The 18,171-nt window shown below is 50.3% G+C and overlaps 1 protein-coding gene across 2 annotated transcripts; it reads left to right on the plus strand.

Annotated features, from left to right (window-relative positions):
* Nucleotides 1–1,168: 1,168 nt before the first annotated feature.
* gopc (golgi-associated PDZ and coiled-coil motif containing) lies at nucleotides 1,169–15,088 on the plus strand. 2 transcript variants are annotated; one of them, XM_079255793.1, is made up of 9 exons: nucleotides 1,169–1,747; nucleotides 2,724–2,888; nucleotides 4,576–4,599; nucleotides 7,102–7,277; nucleotides 8,491–8,656; nucleotides 8,725–8,820; nucleotides 12,799–12,963; nucleotides 13,036–13,204; nucleotides 14,017–15,088. In XM_079255793.1, exons 1-9 carry the CDS (start codon nucleotides 1,487–1,489, stop codon nucleotides 14,130–14,132), a joined length of 1,338 nt encoding a protein of 445 aa, XP_079111919.1. In that variant the 5' UTR covers nucleotides 1,169–1,486; the 3' UTR covers nucleotides 14,133–15,088. The 2 variants fall into 2 exon arrangements, with proteins under 2 accessions (XP_079111919.1, XP_079111920.1); XM_079255794.1 differs by lacking the exon at nucleotides 4,576–4,599.
* The last annotated feature ends 3,083 nt before the right edge of the window (nucleotides 15,089–18,171 follow it).

Raw genomic sequence — 18,171 nt, forward strand, 5'->3', positions numbered from 1 at the left:
CCAGATCTCACGGTCATTGTCCAGCAGAACAAGAGAGTCCCCAGAAGGAGTACCCTCCAACAATATCTCCAAGGACTCCAGAAAGGGTGGGTACTCTGAACTGCTGTTCGGTGCATAAGCACAGACAACAGTCAGAACCCGTCCCCCCACCTGAAGGCGGAGGGAAACTACCCTTTCATCCACCGGGGTAAACCCCAATCTACCGGCGCCAAGCCGGGGGCTAATGAGAATGCCCACACCTGCTCTGCACCTCTCACCATGAGCAACTCAAGAGTGGAAGAAGCCAAAGCCATGCGTCGAGGTGAGTCAATCTATATCTAGCCGGAACCACTCAACCTCGCGCACATGCTCAGGCTCCTTTCCCACCAGAGAGGTGACGTTCCACGTCCCTAGAGCCAGCTTCTGCAGCTGGGGATCGGATCGCCAGGGTCCCTGCAGATGGTGAGCCCACAAAAAAGTATTTTGTACATTTTTTTCCTTGTTCCAAACATTTCCTTTGAGACCTGATAAAGCCCCCTATGGCTTTTTCTTCGTAAATTCTGTCAAATTCAAGTTGCAATGGTGCCAGTTCTCCAAGTTCCCCTTCAGAAAGATTTACTATACCAGACAATTCCAATATTTTGGTAATTATTTGAGATTCCGGTGGGGGTTTGGACAGTGGCCTTTCAGTGTGGAGTTTGCATGTTCTCCCCGTGTATGCATGGGTTTTCTCTGGGCACTCCAGCTTCCTCCCAACGTCCAAAGATATGCATGCTAGGTGGATTCGTTACATTGTTAAATTGCCGGTAGGAGTGAGTGTGAGCGTGAATGGCTGTTTGTCTATGTGTGGCCCTGCAATGAACTGGTGAGCTGTCCAGGGTGTACCCTGCCTTTCGCCCAAAGACTGCTGGAATAAGCTCCAGCTTCCCTTCATCGGACAAAGCAGTTTGGATAATGAATGAATGAATGACTTTGAGATTCCATTTCTCTTTTAGTTTTGGCAGTTCTTTACAGAATAAAAAAAAATCTAACTTCTTAATCTCGAATTTCATTAACTCCCAACAATTCCCACAAACATAAACATTTCATTACATCATGGTTTCTGAAAGCTAATCAAACAGGAAGTGAATGAACCCTACGTTCCACGTCATCAGTTACGTCACACCGAGGAAACCAATACGGAGCGTCCCAGTTTAACCAGCTGCTGTCCAGATGAAGTCGTCAATCCGATGAGGGACTTCCTGGTCAGACAGAGATTTTCTCAGGAAACACTGATTTCTAGACGTCATTGCAGCACGAGCTTTAATCCGCGGTTCTAAACCTTCATTTTCCAGCGTTGTTTCAACGAATTAGCCGGAAAACTAATACCGTATTAGCCAGGGAGCTAAGCCCGAATTAGCCAGGGAGCTAACACAGAATTAGCCGGGGAGCTAACACAGAATTAGCCGGGGAGCTAACGCCTAATTAGCCGGGGAGCTAACGTCAACGTCAGGGCAGGACTCTGACCATGTCCGCCTCGGCTGGATGCTCCCCATCGGGCCACAGCTCAGGCCTCGGCCCGGCTATGTCCATGTTCCGATGGCTAGAGGTTTTGGAGAAGGAGTTTGACAAGGCCTTCGTGGACGTGGATCTCCTGCTGGGAGAGATAGACCCAGATCAGGTGGACATAACCTACGAGGGCCGGCAGAAGATGACCAGCCTGAGCTCCTGTTTTGCTCAGCTGTGCCACAAAACTCAGACGGTTTTCCAGCTCAACCACAAACTGGAGGTCAGTGGGATTCATGGTTGTTACACAGTGGACTTACTGGTGAGGAATGGTGAAATGTTTACTGGGTAATGTTTGTTTACTTATGGTGAAATGTTTACTGAACCAGAGGGACGGTGACGCGTCCGTCAGCAACTCACGTGATCCTTCCCACTGATGGCAGATATAAAACCAGCATGTTGTGTTATTGGAATGAGACCAAACTGGTGGACTCATCTGGTCACTGCAGACATGTAATTTACAGTAGTTTAGAGCTGACAGAACATGCCTGAGGGCAAACACAGAGGCCACTAGGAGCCAAAACCCAGCCCTCCAGAGGGGCCGCAGGGTGACAGGGGGCTTCTTCTGTCTTTCTGACTTCATACAGGTGACCTTAGTTTGTATGACGAGGGGAGTCAGTTCAGGTGGTCAGTATTACTGGATACATGTGGAAATGTACGCGTATGTACATCTACCTTCTAGGTGTGGAAAAGTTACTCAGATCATGATGAGAAATACTGGATTTTTCTCCTCCAGACACCTGGAACCAAATGCTAGGTGATTTTTTTTTAGACCCATTAGGATTTAGAAATGGCAAATATGTGAATGACAAACGTAAATGAGAAATAAAACATAAAGTAAATCTAAAATAAATATTGAAGTAAATGAAAGTAAATACCAGCCAGGAACAGGAGAACATTAACCAGAGAGCCCAGAAGGACCTGAAATCCTCAGCAGAGACAGCTGGGTGTAGACAGACAGGGAAATCCTGTTTGGAGCTGACCAGATGTGTGGAAGATGCAGCTGTGATCAGATGTTTAATGTTAAAGGAGGTGAAGAGTGTTAATTCAGCATCAGGATGAAGTTCCAGTGAAAGTAGAGCGACAGAGGTGGTATCACCTCCAAACAGGTCCTCCGTGGACGTTCAGGTTTTTCACCGCAGACTTGAAGTATCTTGTATGTTTCCTCTGACCCTTCTGCCTGTGTCTGTCGGCTCCAGGCCCAGCTGGTTGACCTGCGTTCTGAGCTCACTGAGGCCAAATCTGAGCGGGCCGTGGTAGAACGGGAGGTCCATGACCTGCTCCTGCAGCTTCATGCTCTCCAGCTGCAGCTCCGTGCCAAGGAAGGTCAGGCTGAGGACTCGGACACCATCAAAGACAGACTGGTATGTCCACAATCCAACCACCACCTGCACAACCTGTCCACTACCAGTCCACAACCCATCCATAACCTGTCCACACAGAAAAAAGAAAATAAACACCCAAAAGTTAGCTCCCCACCTGGTCAGTGTTGGTATGAAGGCATGAACTATGTAACATATAAAGAACATATGAATATGTTAATATATGAACATATGATAACATATGAATAACATATGGAGTCATGAACATAAGACTTGTAAGATATCTCTTGGTGTTGTAAACCTAAAGCTGCTCTAGACATCCTGCTCCCGTGTCTTTTGGAAGACATCCACATCTCCTGGAACTCCCAGCGAGCATCTGATCTTCCAGGACATTGAACCCAGTAGCCGTTGCTGATGCGTTGATGGGACCGTGTCCCTCCGTTTGAGCAGAACGCAGCGTCTGGCCGCCAGGAAAGCAGAGGACAGGGTTGGATGTTTTATTGAGGATAAGGACACCTCCCCCCCATCCCCCAGCAATGGCGGACAGAGCCTTTAGGGGGTTCGGCAGCAGTCTAACCTTTACCAATAGAAAGAAGACCTCCAACCAGGACTTGTTAAGTTTGTCATGAAGCTTCTGCTGGAGTTGGTGTGGGCTGCTGCTTCAGTGCTAATTCCTCTCTGCTCTGCTTTTATTCTACTTTTTCAACTGTTTTTTATTGTATTCTTTTACATTTTTAAAAAAAATCTTTTTCAACTTAAAATATTCTACCTGATGTCCTGCTGTAACACCGGAGTTAGGGATGCACCGATCCGATGATATCTGAAACCTGACTATCTGCCGATACCAGATGTGTTTATGTGACATTATTGTGACTATGGTTATTATTGCTGTTATAACTGTTTAAGATTTCATTAGGCTGTAATAAATGACCCATCCTTTCTGAAGTTACCTCACCAATACAAATATTATGGCTGTGAAGATATGCTTTTGTCCCGATTCGATTCCAATTTATTTGTCGCCGATTCAGTTTAAATTGCAGATCTCAAAATTCTTTGATATTGCTGATTTTTGTAGATAAAAAACAAACATTTTTTTTTGTAAAACTTCTTTTTGCTGATAACTTTTCTTGATTTCAGTTCAGAGAAAACAACACAGCAGCCAGACCATCATTCTGCTGCTATAATGCACAAAAAGACAAGTAAAAAGATCAATAAAAATGACAAAATTTTTAGAGTGTATTAATTTAATTTAATTTTAAAAAAAATCCTGATTTTTAATATTTCGATTCGGTTTTCCCACCCCTATCAAATATAATAACATTGCAGATCTAAGTTTTTTTCTGATTTGGCACATTTTACCTAAATACAACTATAAATGTGTGTATAAAAAGATCTCGCTTTTAGTAGAACACATAATGTCCCATTTTAACATTCAGGGCATTTATTTCCTTTAAAATGTGTCATCAGACACGTCTGTGCTGGCTTGACTAGTGTGGTATCTGTCCACTTTTATTAATACCAAGTATGAGTACACACGCTTGGTATTGATCCGATACTGATATCGGTATCGGTGCATCCCTAACCTGAACTTCAGTCTCTGGGATGAAAAGAGTCGTTTTCCCGCCAGTTTATCAGGACTAATGTCTTTACTGCCTGATTTCCATGTTGGGGAGTTTCTCTAATCTGCGGCTTCTTTCTGTTTTCTTCTTCTGCTGCTTTTCCCCTGAAGCCTACACCAACACCGGAACATATGGTAAGTTTTTTTGGTTGTTTGGGTTTGTTTAGCAGAACGTGGATCCTTGATCCTCGTCCAGAACCCGCCTGGAGGACTTTCTGTATGGACTGTATTAGTTTTCTCCATCCAGCTGTTGCTTCTGTCAGAATCAGAACTCTAGCATGCACGTCTAACCGTGACACGAGTCCGGACTTGTCTTCACTTTTACCTGAGGATGAGGAGGGTACTGAGGCTCTTCGTTTCACACACGCATTAGCAGGTGCAGCAGATTTTATCTGGACATCATCTTTAGTCTGATATTGTAAAACCAAATTATCTATAATAATATGGCAAAATTATATTTCTGACATGAGAAACTCCTAAAAAGTCTGCATCTGCTTCATCGTCTGAACTTTCTGTGTCTGTGTCCACTGTTCAACGTGTCCAATAAGACGGCTGGTCTGCGGCAGGTTTAAGAGTGCAACATTGAAAACGGTCCCCCTCCCAGCTATCTGCTGCTTCCATGTTCCCAACGTCCGGCTGGAGCTGATGACACGTGATCTCACACTACAGTGTCGTGTTGCAGTTTCTCTTCCATGTTTACCAAACAAACTCTGCTAGAAGGCCCAGAATCTGGAAACACATGACCACGAACCGACCAATCACAAGGGAGCACTGCATAACGACAAGCAGGGGTGTGTGTCGGGTCTAGAAGACGTTTACGCCATAAATCCATCATAAGACCTGGTAGTAACAGTGTGACTGGCCTGCCTGCAGTCCAGAATTATAAACTGCAACATATCGCCATGGAGACACGGGAATGTGTCCCTGAAGCTGGACATCCAGCAGGAATAGGAAAGAAGTCCACCTACAGAGCATCGACATTCCTCAGCTCCCAAACACCTACTCAGTTTTGTTAAAAGAAAGTTTATCAGCAAAAAACAATTTTTAATGCGTAAAATTGTTTCAAGTCATACAGAAACTAGAAGTTGCTTTAAAATACAAACCCGAAGGCGGAGTTTGAAATTAGGTGTCTAAAAAGTTTGAAAATCTCCTCATTTGATGTCCAAAGCGATTCCTTCAGCCCGCCTTCAGCCCGCCTTCAGCCCGCCCGCAGCCCGCCTTCAGCCCGCCCGCAGCCCGCCTTCAGCCCGCCCGCAGCCCGCCTTCAGCCCGCCCGCAGCCCGCCTTCAGCCCGCCTTCAGCCCGCCTGCAGCCCGCCCGCAGCCCGCCTGCAGCCCGCCCGCAGCCCGCCTTCAGCCCGCCTTCAGCCCGCCTTCAGCCCGCCCGCAGCCCGCCTTCAGCCCGCCCGCAGCCCGCCTTCAGCCCGCCTTCAGCCCGCCTTCAGCCCGCCCGCAGCCCGCCCGCAGCCCGCCCTCAGCCCGCCTTCAGCCCGCCCGCAGCCCGCCCTCAGCCCGCCCGCAGCCCGCCCTCAGCCCGCCCGCAGCCCGCCCGCAGCCCGCCCTCAGCCCGCCTGCAGCCCGCCCTCAGCCCGCCTTCAGCCCGCCCGCAGCCCGCCCGCAGCCCGCCCTCAGCCCGCCCGCAGCCCGCCTGCAGCCCGCCCTCAGCCCGCCTGCAGCCCGCCCTCAGCCCGCCTGCAGCCCGCCCTCAGCCCGCCTGCAGCCCGCCCTCAGCCCGCCTGCAGCCCGCCCGCAGCCCGCCCTCAGCCCGCCCTCAGCCCGCCCTCAGCCCGCCCTCAGCCCGCCTGCAGCCCGCCCTCAGCCCGCCTTCAGCCCGCCCTCAGCCCGCCTGCAGCCCGCCCTCAGCCCGCCTGCAGCCCGCCCGCAGCCCGCCTGCAGCCCGCCTGCAGCCCGCCCTCAGCCCGCCTGCAGCCCGCCCTCAGCCCGCCTGCAGCCCGCCCTCAGCCCGCCTGCAGCCCGCCCGCAGCCCGCCCTCAGCCCGCCCTCAGCCCGCCCTCAGCCCGCCTGCAGCCCGCCCTCAGCCCGCCTTCAGCCCGCCCTCAGCCCGCCTGCAGCCCGCCCTCAGCCCGCCTGCAGCCCGCCCGCAGCCCGCCCTCAGCCCGCCTTCAGCCCGCCCTCAGCCCGCCTTCAGCCCGCCCTCAGCCCGCCTGCAGCCCGCCCTCAGCCCGCCCTCAGCCCGCAGCCCGCCTTCAGGTGGCCGAGACAGCAGCAGCCCAGTTTCCATTACAGGCAAAAATCTTTAAAACAAGCAACAAAAAGTGGCGTACGAAGCATGTGAAGCTTAAATTTAAAAGGGGAGAAGAACAGGAAAAGCCCAGTTAGCTAACAAGCACCGACTCCGTCAGCCTCCCTGCTTGGATAGTTTATAAGAGCAATGGATGATCAAAAATGTCAAACTGCATGGAAAGCATGAATATTTTATCAGTTTGTTCCCTTTACTCTGCATCAGTCCTTTGTCAGCAAAGTTATCCGGTTTTTCCAGAAACCGCTTGTTGGTTTGTTCAGAATTCATTTCCTGTTTGGTGAATTTCTTTACATGTTTTTATTTTTTAGTTTTAGTCCACTGTGAATAAATACTCTGAAACTTGATGATGTGGTCTGGCTTGCTGCTGTTTTCTAGGAGCAGGAGCTGGAGGCCAGTAAGAAGGAGAAACTAGCCGAGGCGAGGCTGGAAGCAGAAGTGAGATTGTATAAGAAAGAGAACGAGGCGCTTCGCAGACACATGGCCGTCCTGCAGGCGGAGGTCTACGGAGCCAGACTGGCGGCTAAATACCTGGACAAGGAGCTGGCTGGCAGGTAGGAGGATGGAGCTAACAGCTGCTCTGGATGTTCCAGCTGCTGAAACGGTCTGATCTGATGGAAAATGATGCTTATAGCATGATGGAAGGTTTCTTCTGCAGCAGGATGGAAGGTTTCTTCTGCAGCAGGATGGATGATGAACCCCGACATGAAGTCAGACAGAAACCTGGAGGAGAATCGACAGAAACGTTACAGATTTATTTCTAGTGTCTGTGGAGCTGGATGTTCCGGGTCCACATTCACAGTTTCCCTCTTTTATCGTTGGAAACGGGAACGTTGGGTCTGTGAGGGAAGGAAAACCCAGTTAGAACCAGTCCCAACCCCGGTCTGGATCAGACTTCAGGTTTTCCAGGACCCCACAGGTCTGGATCAGACTTCAGGTTTTCCAGGACCCTACAGGTCTGGATCAGACTTCAGGTTTTCCAGGACCCCACAGGTCTGGATCAGACTTCAGGTTTTCCAGGACCCCACAGGTCTGGATCAGACTTCAGGTTTTCCAGGACCCTACAGGTCTGGATCAGACTTCAGGTTTTCCAGGACCCTACAGGTCTGGATCAGACTTCAGGTTTTCCAGGACCCTACAGGTCTGGATCAGACTTCAGGTTTTCCAGGACCCTACAGGTCTGGATCAGACCTGGGGTTGTTTGTTCAGAGATGCAAATCAGCTGTTAGCTAAAGAATCTTGTTGTTGCACGTTGTCCCTGTAAAATAAAAAAAGATAAACTCTTCAGGTGGAAGCAAACTGGACCCAGCTGATCTGAGATGTGTTGGTGGGTAAATCAGGAGATCAGATCTACATTCTAGAGCAGAACCAATCAGAGTCGTGCAGACGAGCAGTTTGTTTTGGAACCTGACTTTTTATTCCTGTGGATGAAAAGTTGAAGATGATTCTTTGTTGTCTTTAAGTAACACAATGAAACACAAAAGGGATTAAAGAGGAAAAGAAAAAGACATAGATTGTCGCCAAAGTGTCACAAGACAAACGTCCATCTGCAGGAGAGTCTGCCGATGAATTCATGTGGGCTGTCCCAGAGTTCCCAGTATCCCAAGACATTTCTCAGAATGTCCCATTTACCAGGCAGGAAGGAGCTGGAGCAGAACCGGCTCAGGAGGGCGGCCCGCTGCCTCCCTGAGCCGGAAGGCGCCAGACGGCTTTAATCTTTACGCTGAAATGAAGTAACATAACGTTTCCTGTTGATCTGCCTGTCAGGGTGCAGCAGATCCAGTTACTCGGTCGGGACATGAAGGGTCCAGCCCACGACAAGCTGTGGAATCAGCTGGAGGCAGAAATCCACCTTCACCGCCACAAGACGGTGATCCGGGCCTGCCGAGGTCGCAGCGACCCAAAGAAGCCGCTTCCCTCCCCCGCGGGACACGTGAGTGTGAAAGTACGGTGTGTGAGTCGAGGCCGTGTCTCCAGAGCTGAGTGTCGGTGTTGCTGCAGGAGCCGGACGTGCTGAAGAAGACTCAGGGAGTCGGTCCCATCAGGAAGGTGGTGCTGGTCAAGGAGGACCATGAAGGGCTGGGAATCTCCATCACGGTAAGAAGATTCATGTTTCTCCTGCTGACAGCGGAGCAGAAGCGTCCTGGAGGTGGACGCAGGTTATTTATCGCTGATCAGTCCTGACCATGAAGGCTGCAGAGTCGTGACATGGAGAGTAAAACGCTGCTGGGAGGGCGAAACCTGCAACTCTATCTGGTTTTACAGGATTCAGACTGATCGGCGCCGTAGAACCGGGAGAACGTAGCTAGAGCCGAATGAAGCCGTGTGGAGAACGTCAGTCTGGACCATAGACTGTATATAAAAGATGGACGGAGCCTCCGTGACGTCACCCGTAGGTTTCTGAAGAGCTGAAGCTCGGTGGGCGGTTCCTACCATCACCATCTTGGCAGGAGCATGCGTGTCGTCTCATCTGGAAAATACAAATATGGGCAAAGAGGTGGAGCTGAGAGGGGGGCTGTGAGCGTCATGGTGGATGATTGACATCGAGCGAACTCCGAGCTTTCTGTAGCTAAGAGCTAACAGAGCTAACCTGGAGATAACAGGAGCTAACCAGCTAACGGAGGTAAGCGGGCTAAAGCTAAGTCACGTTGTTTACCGGCTAAAAACCACGGTTCTACGTTATTCTGACTTGAAGCGGGAGATCGGGTACCTGTCAATCAGATATGCTCCGTCCATCTTTCATATACATATGGTCTGGAGCCAGTCGGCGGGCGCCACACACCAGTAACTGACTGGCTCTTCATTGGTTGCGTTTAGCTTTGTGAAGTTGCAAACAGCGGCCATGGAGCGTAGTTCTCATCAGCCTGCATGGCTTCGCGCATCCTGTTCACCCCCAGTAGCTTAACTGGAAAAACTAGAACTTCTTTTCAGCGTGAGAAGTGTGTAACAACAGATCAGCAGCTACCTCTCCTCTTCCAGACTCCACACGTACCGACCTTCTCAGACTTCACCACGGCAATCTGCTGGCTACTGTTTACCTTAGGCTCCGCCCCCTCCCGTCCCGCAGTCTGCATGCTGCGTTCAGGTGCAGACAGATGTCGGACAGCTGTCCTACCGCTGCTCTGCGTCTGGAGGCAGCAATGCAGGTTCAGTTAGGACATTCAGATGTCCATGTGAAGGTATTTTGAAGGCGTGGTGTATAGAGGTGGCGGCCGTACTGGCTGGACTGGCCACACTGGGCGTACTGGTCCTACTGGCTGAGTCACCGTCATGCTGAAGAAGGCGGGTGGAGATGATGTGAGCTTTGTGACATCATCCTGCTGGAAGTTTCCATCAGAAGATGCTACACTGTGCTCAGAAAGGGACAAAAACATCACAAAAATCCATCCGCATGTCGATCCGGATAAGTTCGATTTGACTTCTGGTGACAATTTATTTGACGTTTTTATGAAAATTTCATTTTTTTCAGTGGAAGTGAGCTGGAATTCTGATGAAAAGAGAACCAAACCTCTTTCAAGCCACATAACTGAGGCGAGCTCCCACTCAGGAGCTCCTCCAGAGTTTCACAGCGTCGTGGAAACTAAACTTTTACAATTCTCACACAGTCGTAGTTTAGGCCTCTGAGAGTCCACCCAGTGTCTGTCCTCCTCCGACATCTCCAGATGTCCCAGTCCAGACGTCCCAGTCCAGACGTCCCAGTCCATCTCCAGACGTCCCAGTCCAGACGTCCCAGTCCATCTCCAGACGTCCCAGTCCAGACGTCCCAGTCCATCTCCAGACGTCCCAGTCCAGACGTCCCAGTCCATCTCCAGACGTCCCAGTCCATCTCCAGACGTCCCAGTCCAGACGTCCCAGTCCAGACGTCCCAGTCCATCTCCAGACGTCCCAGTCCATCTCCAGACGTCCCAGTCCATCTCCAGACGTCCCAGTCCAGACGTCCCAGTCCAGACGTCCCAGTCCATCTCCAGACGTCCCAGTCCATCTCCAGACGTCCCAGTCCATCTCCAGACGTCCCAGTCCAGACGTCCCAGTCCATCTCCAGACGTCCCAGTCCAGACGTCCCAGTCCATCTCCAGACGTCCCAGTCCATCTCCAGACGTCCCAGTCCATCTCCAGACGTCCCAGTCCAGACGTCCCAGTCCATCTCCAGACGTCCCAGTCCATCTCCAGACGTCCCAGTCCAGACGTCCCAGTCCATCTCCAGACGTCCCAGTCCATCTCCAGACGTCCCAGTCCAGACGTCCCAGTCCATCTCCAGACGTCCCAGTCCATCTCCAGACGTCCCAGTCCAGACGTCCCAGTCCATCTCCAGACGTCCCAGTCCAGACGTCCCAGTCCATCTCCAGACGTCCCAGTCCATCTCCAGACGTCCCAGTCCAGACGTCCCAGTCCATCTCCAGACGTCCCAGTCCAGACGTCCCAGTCCATCTCCAGACGTCCCAGTCCATCTCCAGACGTCCCAGTCCATCTCCAGACGTCCCAGCCCATCTCCAGACGTCCCAGCCCATCTCCAGACGTCCCAGCCCATCTCCAGACGTCCCAGTCCATCTCCAGACCTCCCAGTCCATCTCCAGACCTCCCAGTCCATCTCCAGACGTCCCAGCCCATCTCCAGACGTCCCAGCCCATCTCCAGACGTCCCAGTCCATCTCCAGACGTCCCAGTCCATCTCCAGACGTCCCAGTCCATCTCCAGACGTCCCAGTCCAGACGTCCCAGTCCAGACGTCCCAGTCCAGACGTCCCAGTCCATCTCCAGACGTCCCAGTCCAGACGTCCCAGTCCAGACGTCCCAGTCCATCTCCAGACGTCCCAGTCCAGACGTCCCAGTCCATCTCCAGACGTCCCAGTCCATCTCCAGACGTCCCAGTCCATCTCCAGACGTCCCAGTCCATCTCCAGACGTCCCAGTCCAGACGTCCCAGTCCAGACGTCCCAGCCCATCTTCAGACGTCCCAGTCAATCTCCAGACGTCCCAGTCCAGACGTCCCAGTCCATCTCCAGACGTCCCAGCCCATCTTCAGACGTCCCAGTCCAGACGTCCCAGTCCATCTCCAGACGTCCCAGTCCAGACGTCCCAGTCCATCTCCAGACGTCCCAGTCCATCTCCAGACGTCCCAGTCCATCTCCAGACGTCCCAGTCCATCTCCAGACGTCCCAGTCCATCTCCAGACGTCCCAGTCCATCTCTAGACGTCCCAGTCCATCTCTAGACGTCCCAGTCCAGACGTCCCAGTCCATCTCTAGACGTCCCAGTCCATCTCTAGACGTCCCAGTCCAGACGTCCCAGTCCATCTCCAGACGTCCCAGTCCATCTCCAGACGTCCCAGTCCATCTCCAGACGTCCCAGTCCATCTCTAGACGTCCCAGTCCATCTCCAGACGTCCCAGTCCATCTCCAGACGTCCCAGTCCATCTCCAGACGTCCCAGTCCATCTCTAGACGTCCCAGTCCATCTCCAGACGTCCCAGTCCATCTCCAGACGTCCCAGTCCATCTCCAGACGTCCCAGCCCATCTCCAGACGTCCCAGCCCATCTCCAGACGTCCCAGTCCATCTCTAGACGTCCCAGTCCATCTCTAGACGTCCCAGTCCATCTCTAGACGTCCCAGTCCATCTCCAGACGTCCCAGTCCATCTTCAGACGTCCCAGTCCATCTCCAGACGTCCCAGTCCATCTCTAGACGTCCCAGCCCATCTCCAGACGTCCCAGTCCATCTCCAGACGTCCCAGTCCATCTCCAGACGTCCCAGTCCATCTCCAGACGTCCCAGTCCATCTCCAGACGTCCCAGTCCATCTCCAGATGTCCCAGGATGTGAAAATCCCCGTAACCGTCCAGACCAGCAACACGATGCGTTCAAACTCCCGTAAATCTCCCTTCTTCCTCATCCAGATGCTCCACACAGCTGGCGTGTTTGAAGACCTTTGGTCTCGTCGTCATGGAAACCGTAGAGCCGCTCCATCACCCCCCCATCCTCTGATCCCTGTCTGAACTCCAGCTCAGCCCAGTTCAGATAAACCAGTGTGACGTTGTGTGCTTGGTGGTTGTCATGACGCTGACGGCGTGTCGTGTTTTCTTCAGGGTGGGAAGGAGCACGGCGTTCCCATTCTGATTTCAGAGATCCATCCAAACCAGCCCGCAGACAGATGTGGAGGTCTCCATGTGGGAGACGCCATCCTCGCCGTCAACAGCATCAACCTACGAGATGCCAAACACAAGGAGGCGGTCACCATCCTGTCCCAGCAGGTGAGATCCCTGCACCCACACACATCCCAGTTAAACCAGCTGGCATCTGAAAAGCTCTGCTTGTCTCGCCAGCGGGGGCAGATTGAGTTTGAGGTGGTGTACGTGGCTCCAGAGGTCGACAGCGATGACGAGAACGTGGAGTATGAGGACGACAGCGGCCATCGGTACCGGCTCTACCTGGACGAGGTGGACGATGGCAGCGGCACCTGTCCCCCCGGCAACGGCTCCGCATCACTTCAGGGTGAGTTATCGATCGAGCCTTGCTTTGGTTGCTATTTATGATGTATCTGCTCACATAACACGTTGTTTTTGTTTTTTTTTGTGTTTTTATTTTATTTTAATTTTTTTTAGTTTTGTTTTATTTTGTTTGTTTTTATTTTATTTTAATTTCTTTTATTTTGTTTTTTGTTGTTTTGTTTCATTTTATTTTGATTGGTTTTATTTTTGTTTGTATTTTTTTTATTTTATTTTATTTTGTCAGTGATTTGGTCCAAATAATTTTTTTTGTTTTTACATTTTTACATTATTTTATTTCTTTGTGTCTTTATTCTTTTTGTAAACTAAAAATATTTATTTTTATTTTTCCTTTATAATTTTTTAGCTAAAATATGTATTTCAGGATGTTTTTCCGCATTAAACAGTGAAAACATAAAAACCAGGCAGCATGTTGGAGTTTTAGGGGTTAAGTTGAGTCAGAGGTAAAACGTCTCTGGTTTACAGACGTCATGTTGGAGTGAATTAATACACAGCTTTGATTCAGAAAGGTTTGTTTTAATTTAATATTTTACATATTTTTTAAAATATATTTTTAAATAAAAAAAAAACCAGCTGCAACTCATGACAGAAGTCGTCAGATGAGGGTTTGTTTTTGTTTATTTTTGTTTTATATATTCATTTTAATAAACAAACACATTTCAGGATGTGGTTCTGCACCTGCTGCGATCCACTGCTGGTTTTTGGTCCCTGGCCGGTCCAGGTCCAGGTCCTTTACTCTGATCTGGACATAGAAGGACAACTTTTCCTCCCTCATCTGAATGTTTGTCCAACTTTCAGCTCTGGAGAAGATGTCGCTGAGCAACGGACCGGAGAACGGGAATCCTGGGATCGGCACGGAGACGCCACTAGACCAGACCCGGTCCAAGCCCTCTGAGGCCGACTGCTCTTCATAGAAGCGCTGCCGACCATCACGACTTTACGAGGACTGAGACACCCTGAGGACAAGAGCCGAGCGTTTCTCCTGGTTGGGGGGGACGTTGGTGGGTTAGTGTGCTTCAGGGGAATGTTGTGGAGGAAGACGGATGTTTTAGTTGGAACAGGACAGCGGTAAGACTGTCGACCGGCGATCCCTCGTTTCTCTTCACTCTCTTAGATGTTCATCCGGTCTTGGAAGGACCGTAACAGGAATGTCTCATCCTGGAATGATCCAGAGGTTTTAGAAAAAGAAAAAGACTGCTTTACCAAAAAGAAAAGGAATCTTCTGGCAGTCTTCTTAAATTTGGACGCTCATCGTAGATATCAGGCGAGAAATCCGACTTTTTCCCAGAATCACACGTTTCGGAGGAATTCTCCGGCGTTTCTTCAGACATATGAAGACTTCCCAGTCAGCAGGCGTAAGGAATCCCTGTTGGGATGTTTGACAGCAGTCGCCTGCATCTTCCTGCAGCATGATGATCACCCTCCGTCTTGCCTGTAGGACCCCAAACCTATCCAGCTCTGCACAAAGTCACATCTGTTAAAGGCCGACTTCAGGACGGGTTCTGAACATCCGAACCGTGTAGAGGGCAGGCTGGATCACGGCTAGATCCGTCCAGTTACGGCATGCTTCACATAGATCACATTCTCCTCCATCCGCTGTTTGGTGCTGGGTCTGCAGACATCATCAGCATTTAAACCGACGTGGACGGTCGGCCTCGCCGCTGCCCGGCAGACCCATCTGTCAGTATTCCAACCTGCTGGTGTTCTGACCCAAAGAGCCGTGTATATGCAGTAACCTCCAGCTGGTCACCACAGCTTCCTCTTCTTCCTCTTTCTCTGCTTCTTGGTTTGTGTTTAAAACTCTTCACTTATGATAGCCATGTGGGTCAGAAGCTGTTTTTTCCTTTCTTTCCATGTAATAAAGTTTTTCTCCGGTTTATTCGGTACACAGTTCTTAATATTCATTTCAACACAGAAATTTAGTCTTATCCTAATTTTTACATATATTTACGTATTCCAGGTATCTGGAAGTAAAAAATCCAGTATTTCACATCATAATCAGAGGAACCTTTTCATATCTGGAAGGTTTATTAAATGTACATGTGTGTTCTGTTCCACATGTGTGTCGTAATCCTGCCCACCTGACCTGACTCATCATGTCAGCTAAAGTTTAAATGTAAAAAACTTACAAACAAAAAACATGAATCTTCAAGCCGATCTGTTAGAAATTAGTTATTTTTATTAAAATATAGGTTACTTTTATTAAATATTAGTTGTTTTTTTTATATTCATATTGCAATACAGATGTTATTTTCTGAACCAGGAAATAACCTGGCCTGAGCGCGTGTAAAAACTATCTGAACATCCACTTTTACATCAGATTTTCTCAGCGGATAAAATAAACGTCACAAAGACGCAGATCTGAGATGAACGAGTCAGCGGCTGTGTCTGGATGTCCACCCTAACCCCTCCTTAGTGAGCTCATTCTGCTGGCGACACTTTCGCCTCGTCACGGATCACGTGACTACCGACTGTCACCACGGCAACCACCACGCGGCGTTCCTAATTTAATCCAACTTTGTGAAAATACTTTATTTTCTTATAATGTACTTTATTCTTTCTTTGCTGCATATATATTCACCAATAAGCAGGGCCGGATTAAAAGTGCACAGGTCCCTGGGCCCAGAGTCCCACGGGTCCCCCTTACCCAGTGCAACATGGCGAAAATTGTGAATATCAAACGATGTCAAACGACAGCAACCAACAGCAACACACTAGACACTGATGTAACTGTCTTGCTTTTATGTACATATTGTTTCATGTCCAAACTGCTGGTATACGGACAATGTTGGCCGTACTCGTCTCCAAGTGTCTCCAAGCGGGCGTGGACCCCTGGGCCCGTGCCCATAATGCCCATTGGATAATCCAGCCTTGCCAATAAGGATATAAAATAAACAATCTATAGTTTATTTTAACCTTGATGGTCGTATCATTTGCGCTCGCTGCTTTTCAAGATGCATTGTAGGTAATTTTCTCTCTGGACATTCGGACACTCCCAGAAGATGGCGTGAGCACCACATAGGGAACAGGGTGGACATTCAAACACTCCTAGAAGATGGTGTGAGCACCACGTAGGGAACAGGGTGGACTTTCGAACACTCCTAGAAGATGGCGTGAGCATCACGTAGGGAACAGGGTGGACATTCGGACACTCCCAGAAGATGGCGTGAGCAACACGTAGGGAACAGGGTGGACATTCGAACACTCCTAGAAGATGGCGTGAGCATCACGTAGGGAACAGGGTGGACATTCGAACACTCCCAGAAGATGGCGTGAGCACCATGTAGGGAACAGGGTGGACATTCGGACACTCCTAGAAGATGGCGTGAGCATCACGTAGGGAACAGGGTGGACATTCGAACACTCCTAGAAGATGGCGTGAGCATCACGTAGGGAACAGGGTGGACATTCGAACACTCCTAGAAGATGGCGTGAGCATCACGTAGGGAACAGGGTGGACATTCGGACACTCCCAGAAGATGGCGTGAGCACCATGTAGGGAACAGGGTGGACATTCGAACACTCCTAGAAGATGGCGTGAGCACCATGTAGGGAACAGGGTGGACATTCGAACACTCCTAGAAGATGGCGTGAGCACCATGTAGGGAACAGGGTGGACATTCGAACACTCCCAGAAGATGGCGTGAGCACCATGTAGGGAACAGGGTGGACATTTGGACACTCCCAGAAGATGGCGTGAGCAACACGCAGGGAACAGGGTGGACATTCGAACACTCCTAGAAGATGGCGTGAGCACCATGTAGGGAACAGGGTGGACATTCGGACACTCCTAGAAGATGGCGTGAGCAACACGTAGGGAACAGGGTGGACATTCGAACACTCCCAGAAGATGGCGTGAGCACCATGTAGGGAACAGGGTGGACATTCGAACACTCCTAGAAGATGGCGTGAGCAACACGTAGGGAACAGGGTGGACATTCGGACACTCCCAGAAGATGGCGTGAGCACCATGTAGGGAACAGGGTGGACATTCGGACACTCCCAGAAGATGGCGTGAGCACCATGTAGGGAACAGGGTGGACATTCGAACACTCCCAGAAGATGGCGTGAGCACCACGTAGGGAACAGGGTGGACATTCGGACACTCCCAGAAGATGGCGTGAGCACCATGTAGGGAACAGGGTGGACATTCGAACACTCCCAGAAGATGGCGTGAGCACCACGTAGGGAACAGGGTGGACATTCGAACACTCCTAGAAGATGGCGTGAGCACCACGTAGGGAACAGGGTGGACATTCGAACACTCCCAGAAGATGGCGTGAGCACCATGTAGGGAACAGGGTGGACATTCGAACACTCCCAGAAGATGGCGTGAGCACCATGTAGGGAACAGGGTGGACTGATCACATCACCCCTGTGCTTTCTGTCGCACCCGGTACTGTTACCATGGTTACAGCATGAGCAGCTTCTTGGGTTTATCTGGAATAAAATTTGAGCAGTGAGCTTCTGTGGCGTGGCGCAGGTGAGTCGGTTCTGCAGGTGTGAGTCAGTTCTGTGTGGACACAATGCACACCTGTAGAGCGGGGGAGGGGCACCTGTACAGACCAGCTGGCTGACTTCCTGTCAAACGACCACGTCCGTCAATTAACCAAACTTTAGGAAAATAGTTTTATTTCAGTACAAGTCAGATCAGAAGCGTGTAAACATGGCTGGATATAAATATAATTCATCAGAGCCCGAACACCGACTACCGACAACGTGGTTGTCATGGTAACCAGCATCACATCCATGCACAGAAAACACAGCTCCATGACGACGGGCTTAATCCTTCATCCTCTTCATCTTCCTCTTGGTTAAGAGTTTTCCTGAAAGCAGGAAGAATATTCCTGTTTTCATTCAGACCGAAGCAGCTGTTGATTGGCTGAGACTCGCTGTCAGTCCAGCAGTCACCATGACGACGACCACGGCAACGACAAAGACTTGTCTCCTTCG

Source organism: Telmatherina bonti, assembly GCF_933228915.1.
Source record: "Telmatherina bonti genome assembly, chromosome: 16".
Lineage (NCBI taxonomy): Eukaryota > Metazoa > Chordata > Actinopteri > Atheriniformes > Telmatherinidae > Telmatherina > Telmatherina bonti.

Coding starts and splice junctions, on each gene's coding strand:
- gopc (XM_079255793.1), top strand. CDS start 1,487: ATGTCCGCCTCGGCTGGATGCTCCCCATCGGGCCACAGCTCAGGCCTC. Junction 7,278..8,490: donor GACAAGGAGCTGGCTGGCAG/GTAGGAGGATGG, acceptor TCTGCCTGTCAG/GGTGCAGCAGATCCAGTTAC. Junction 8,821..12,798: donor GGCTGGGAATCTCCATCACG/GTAAGAAGATTC, acceptor TGTTTTCTTCAG/GGTGGGAAGGAGCACGGCGT.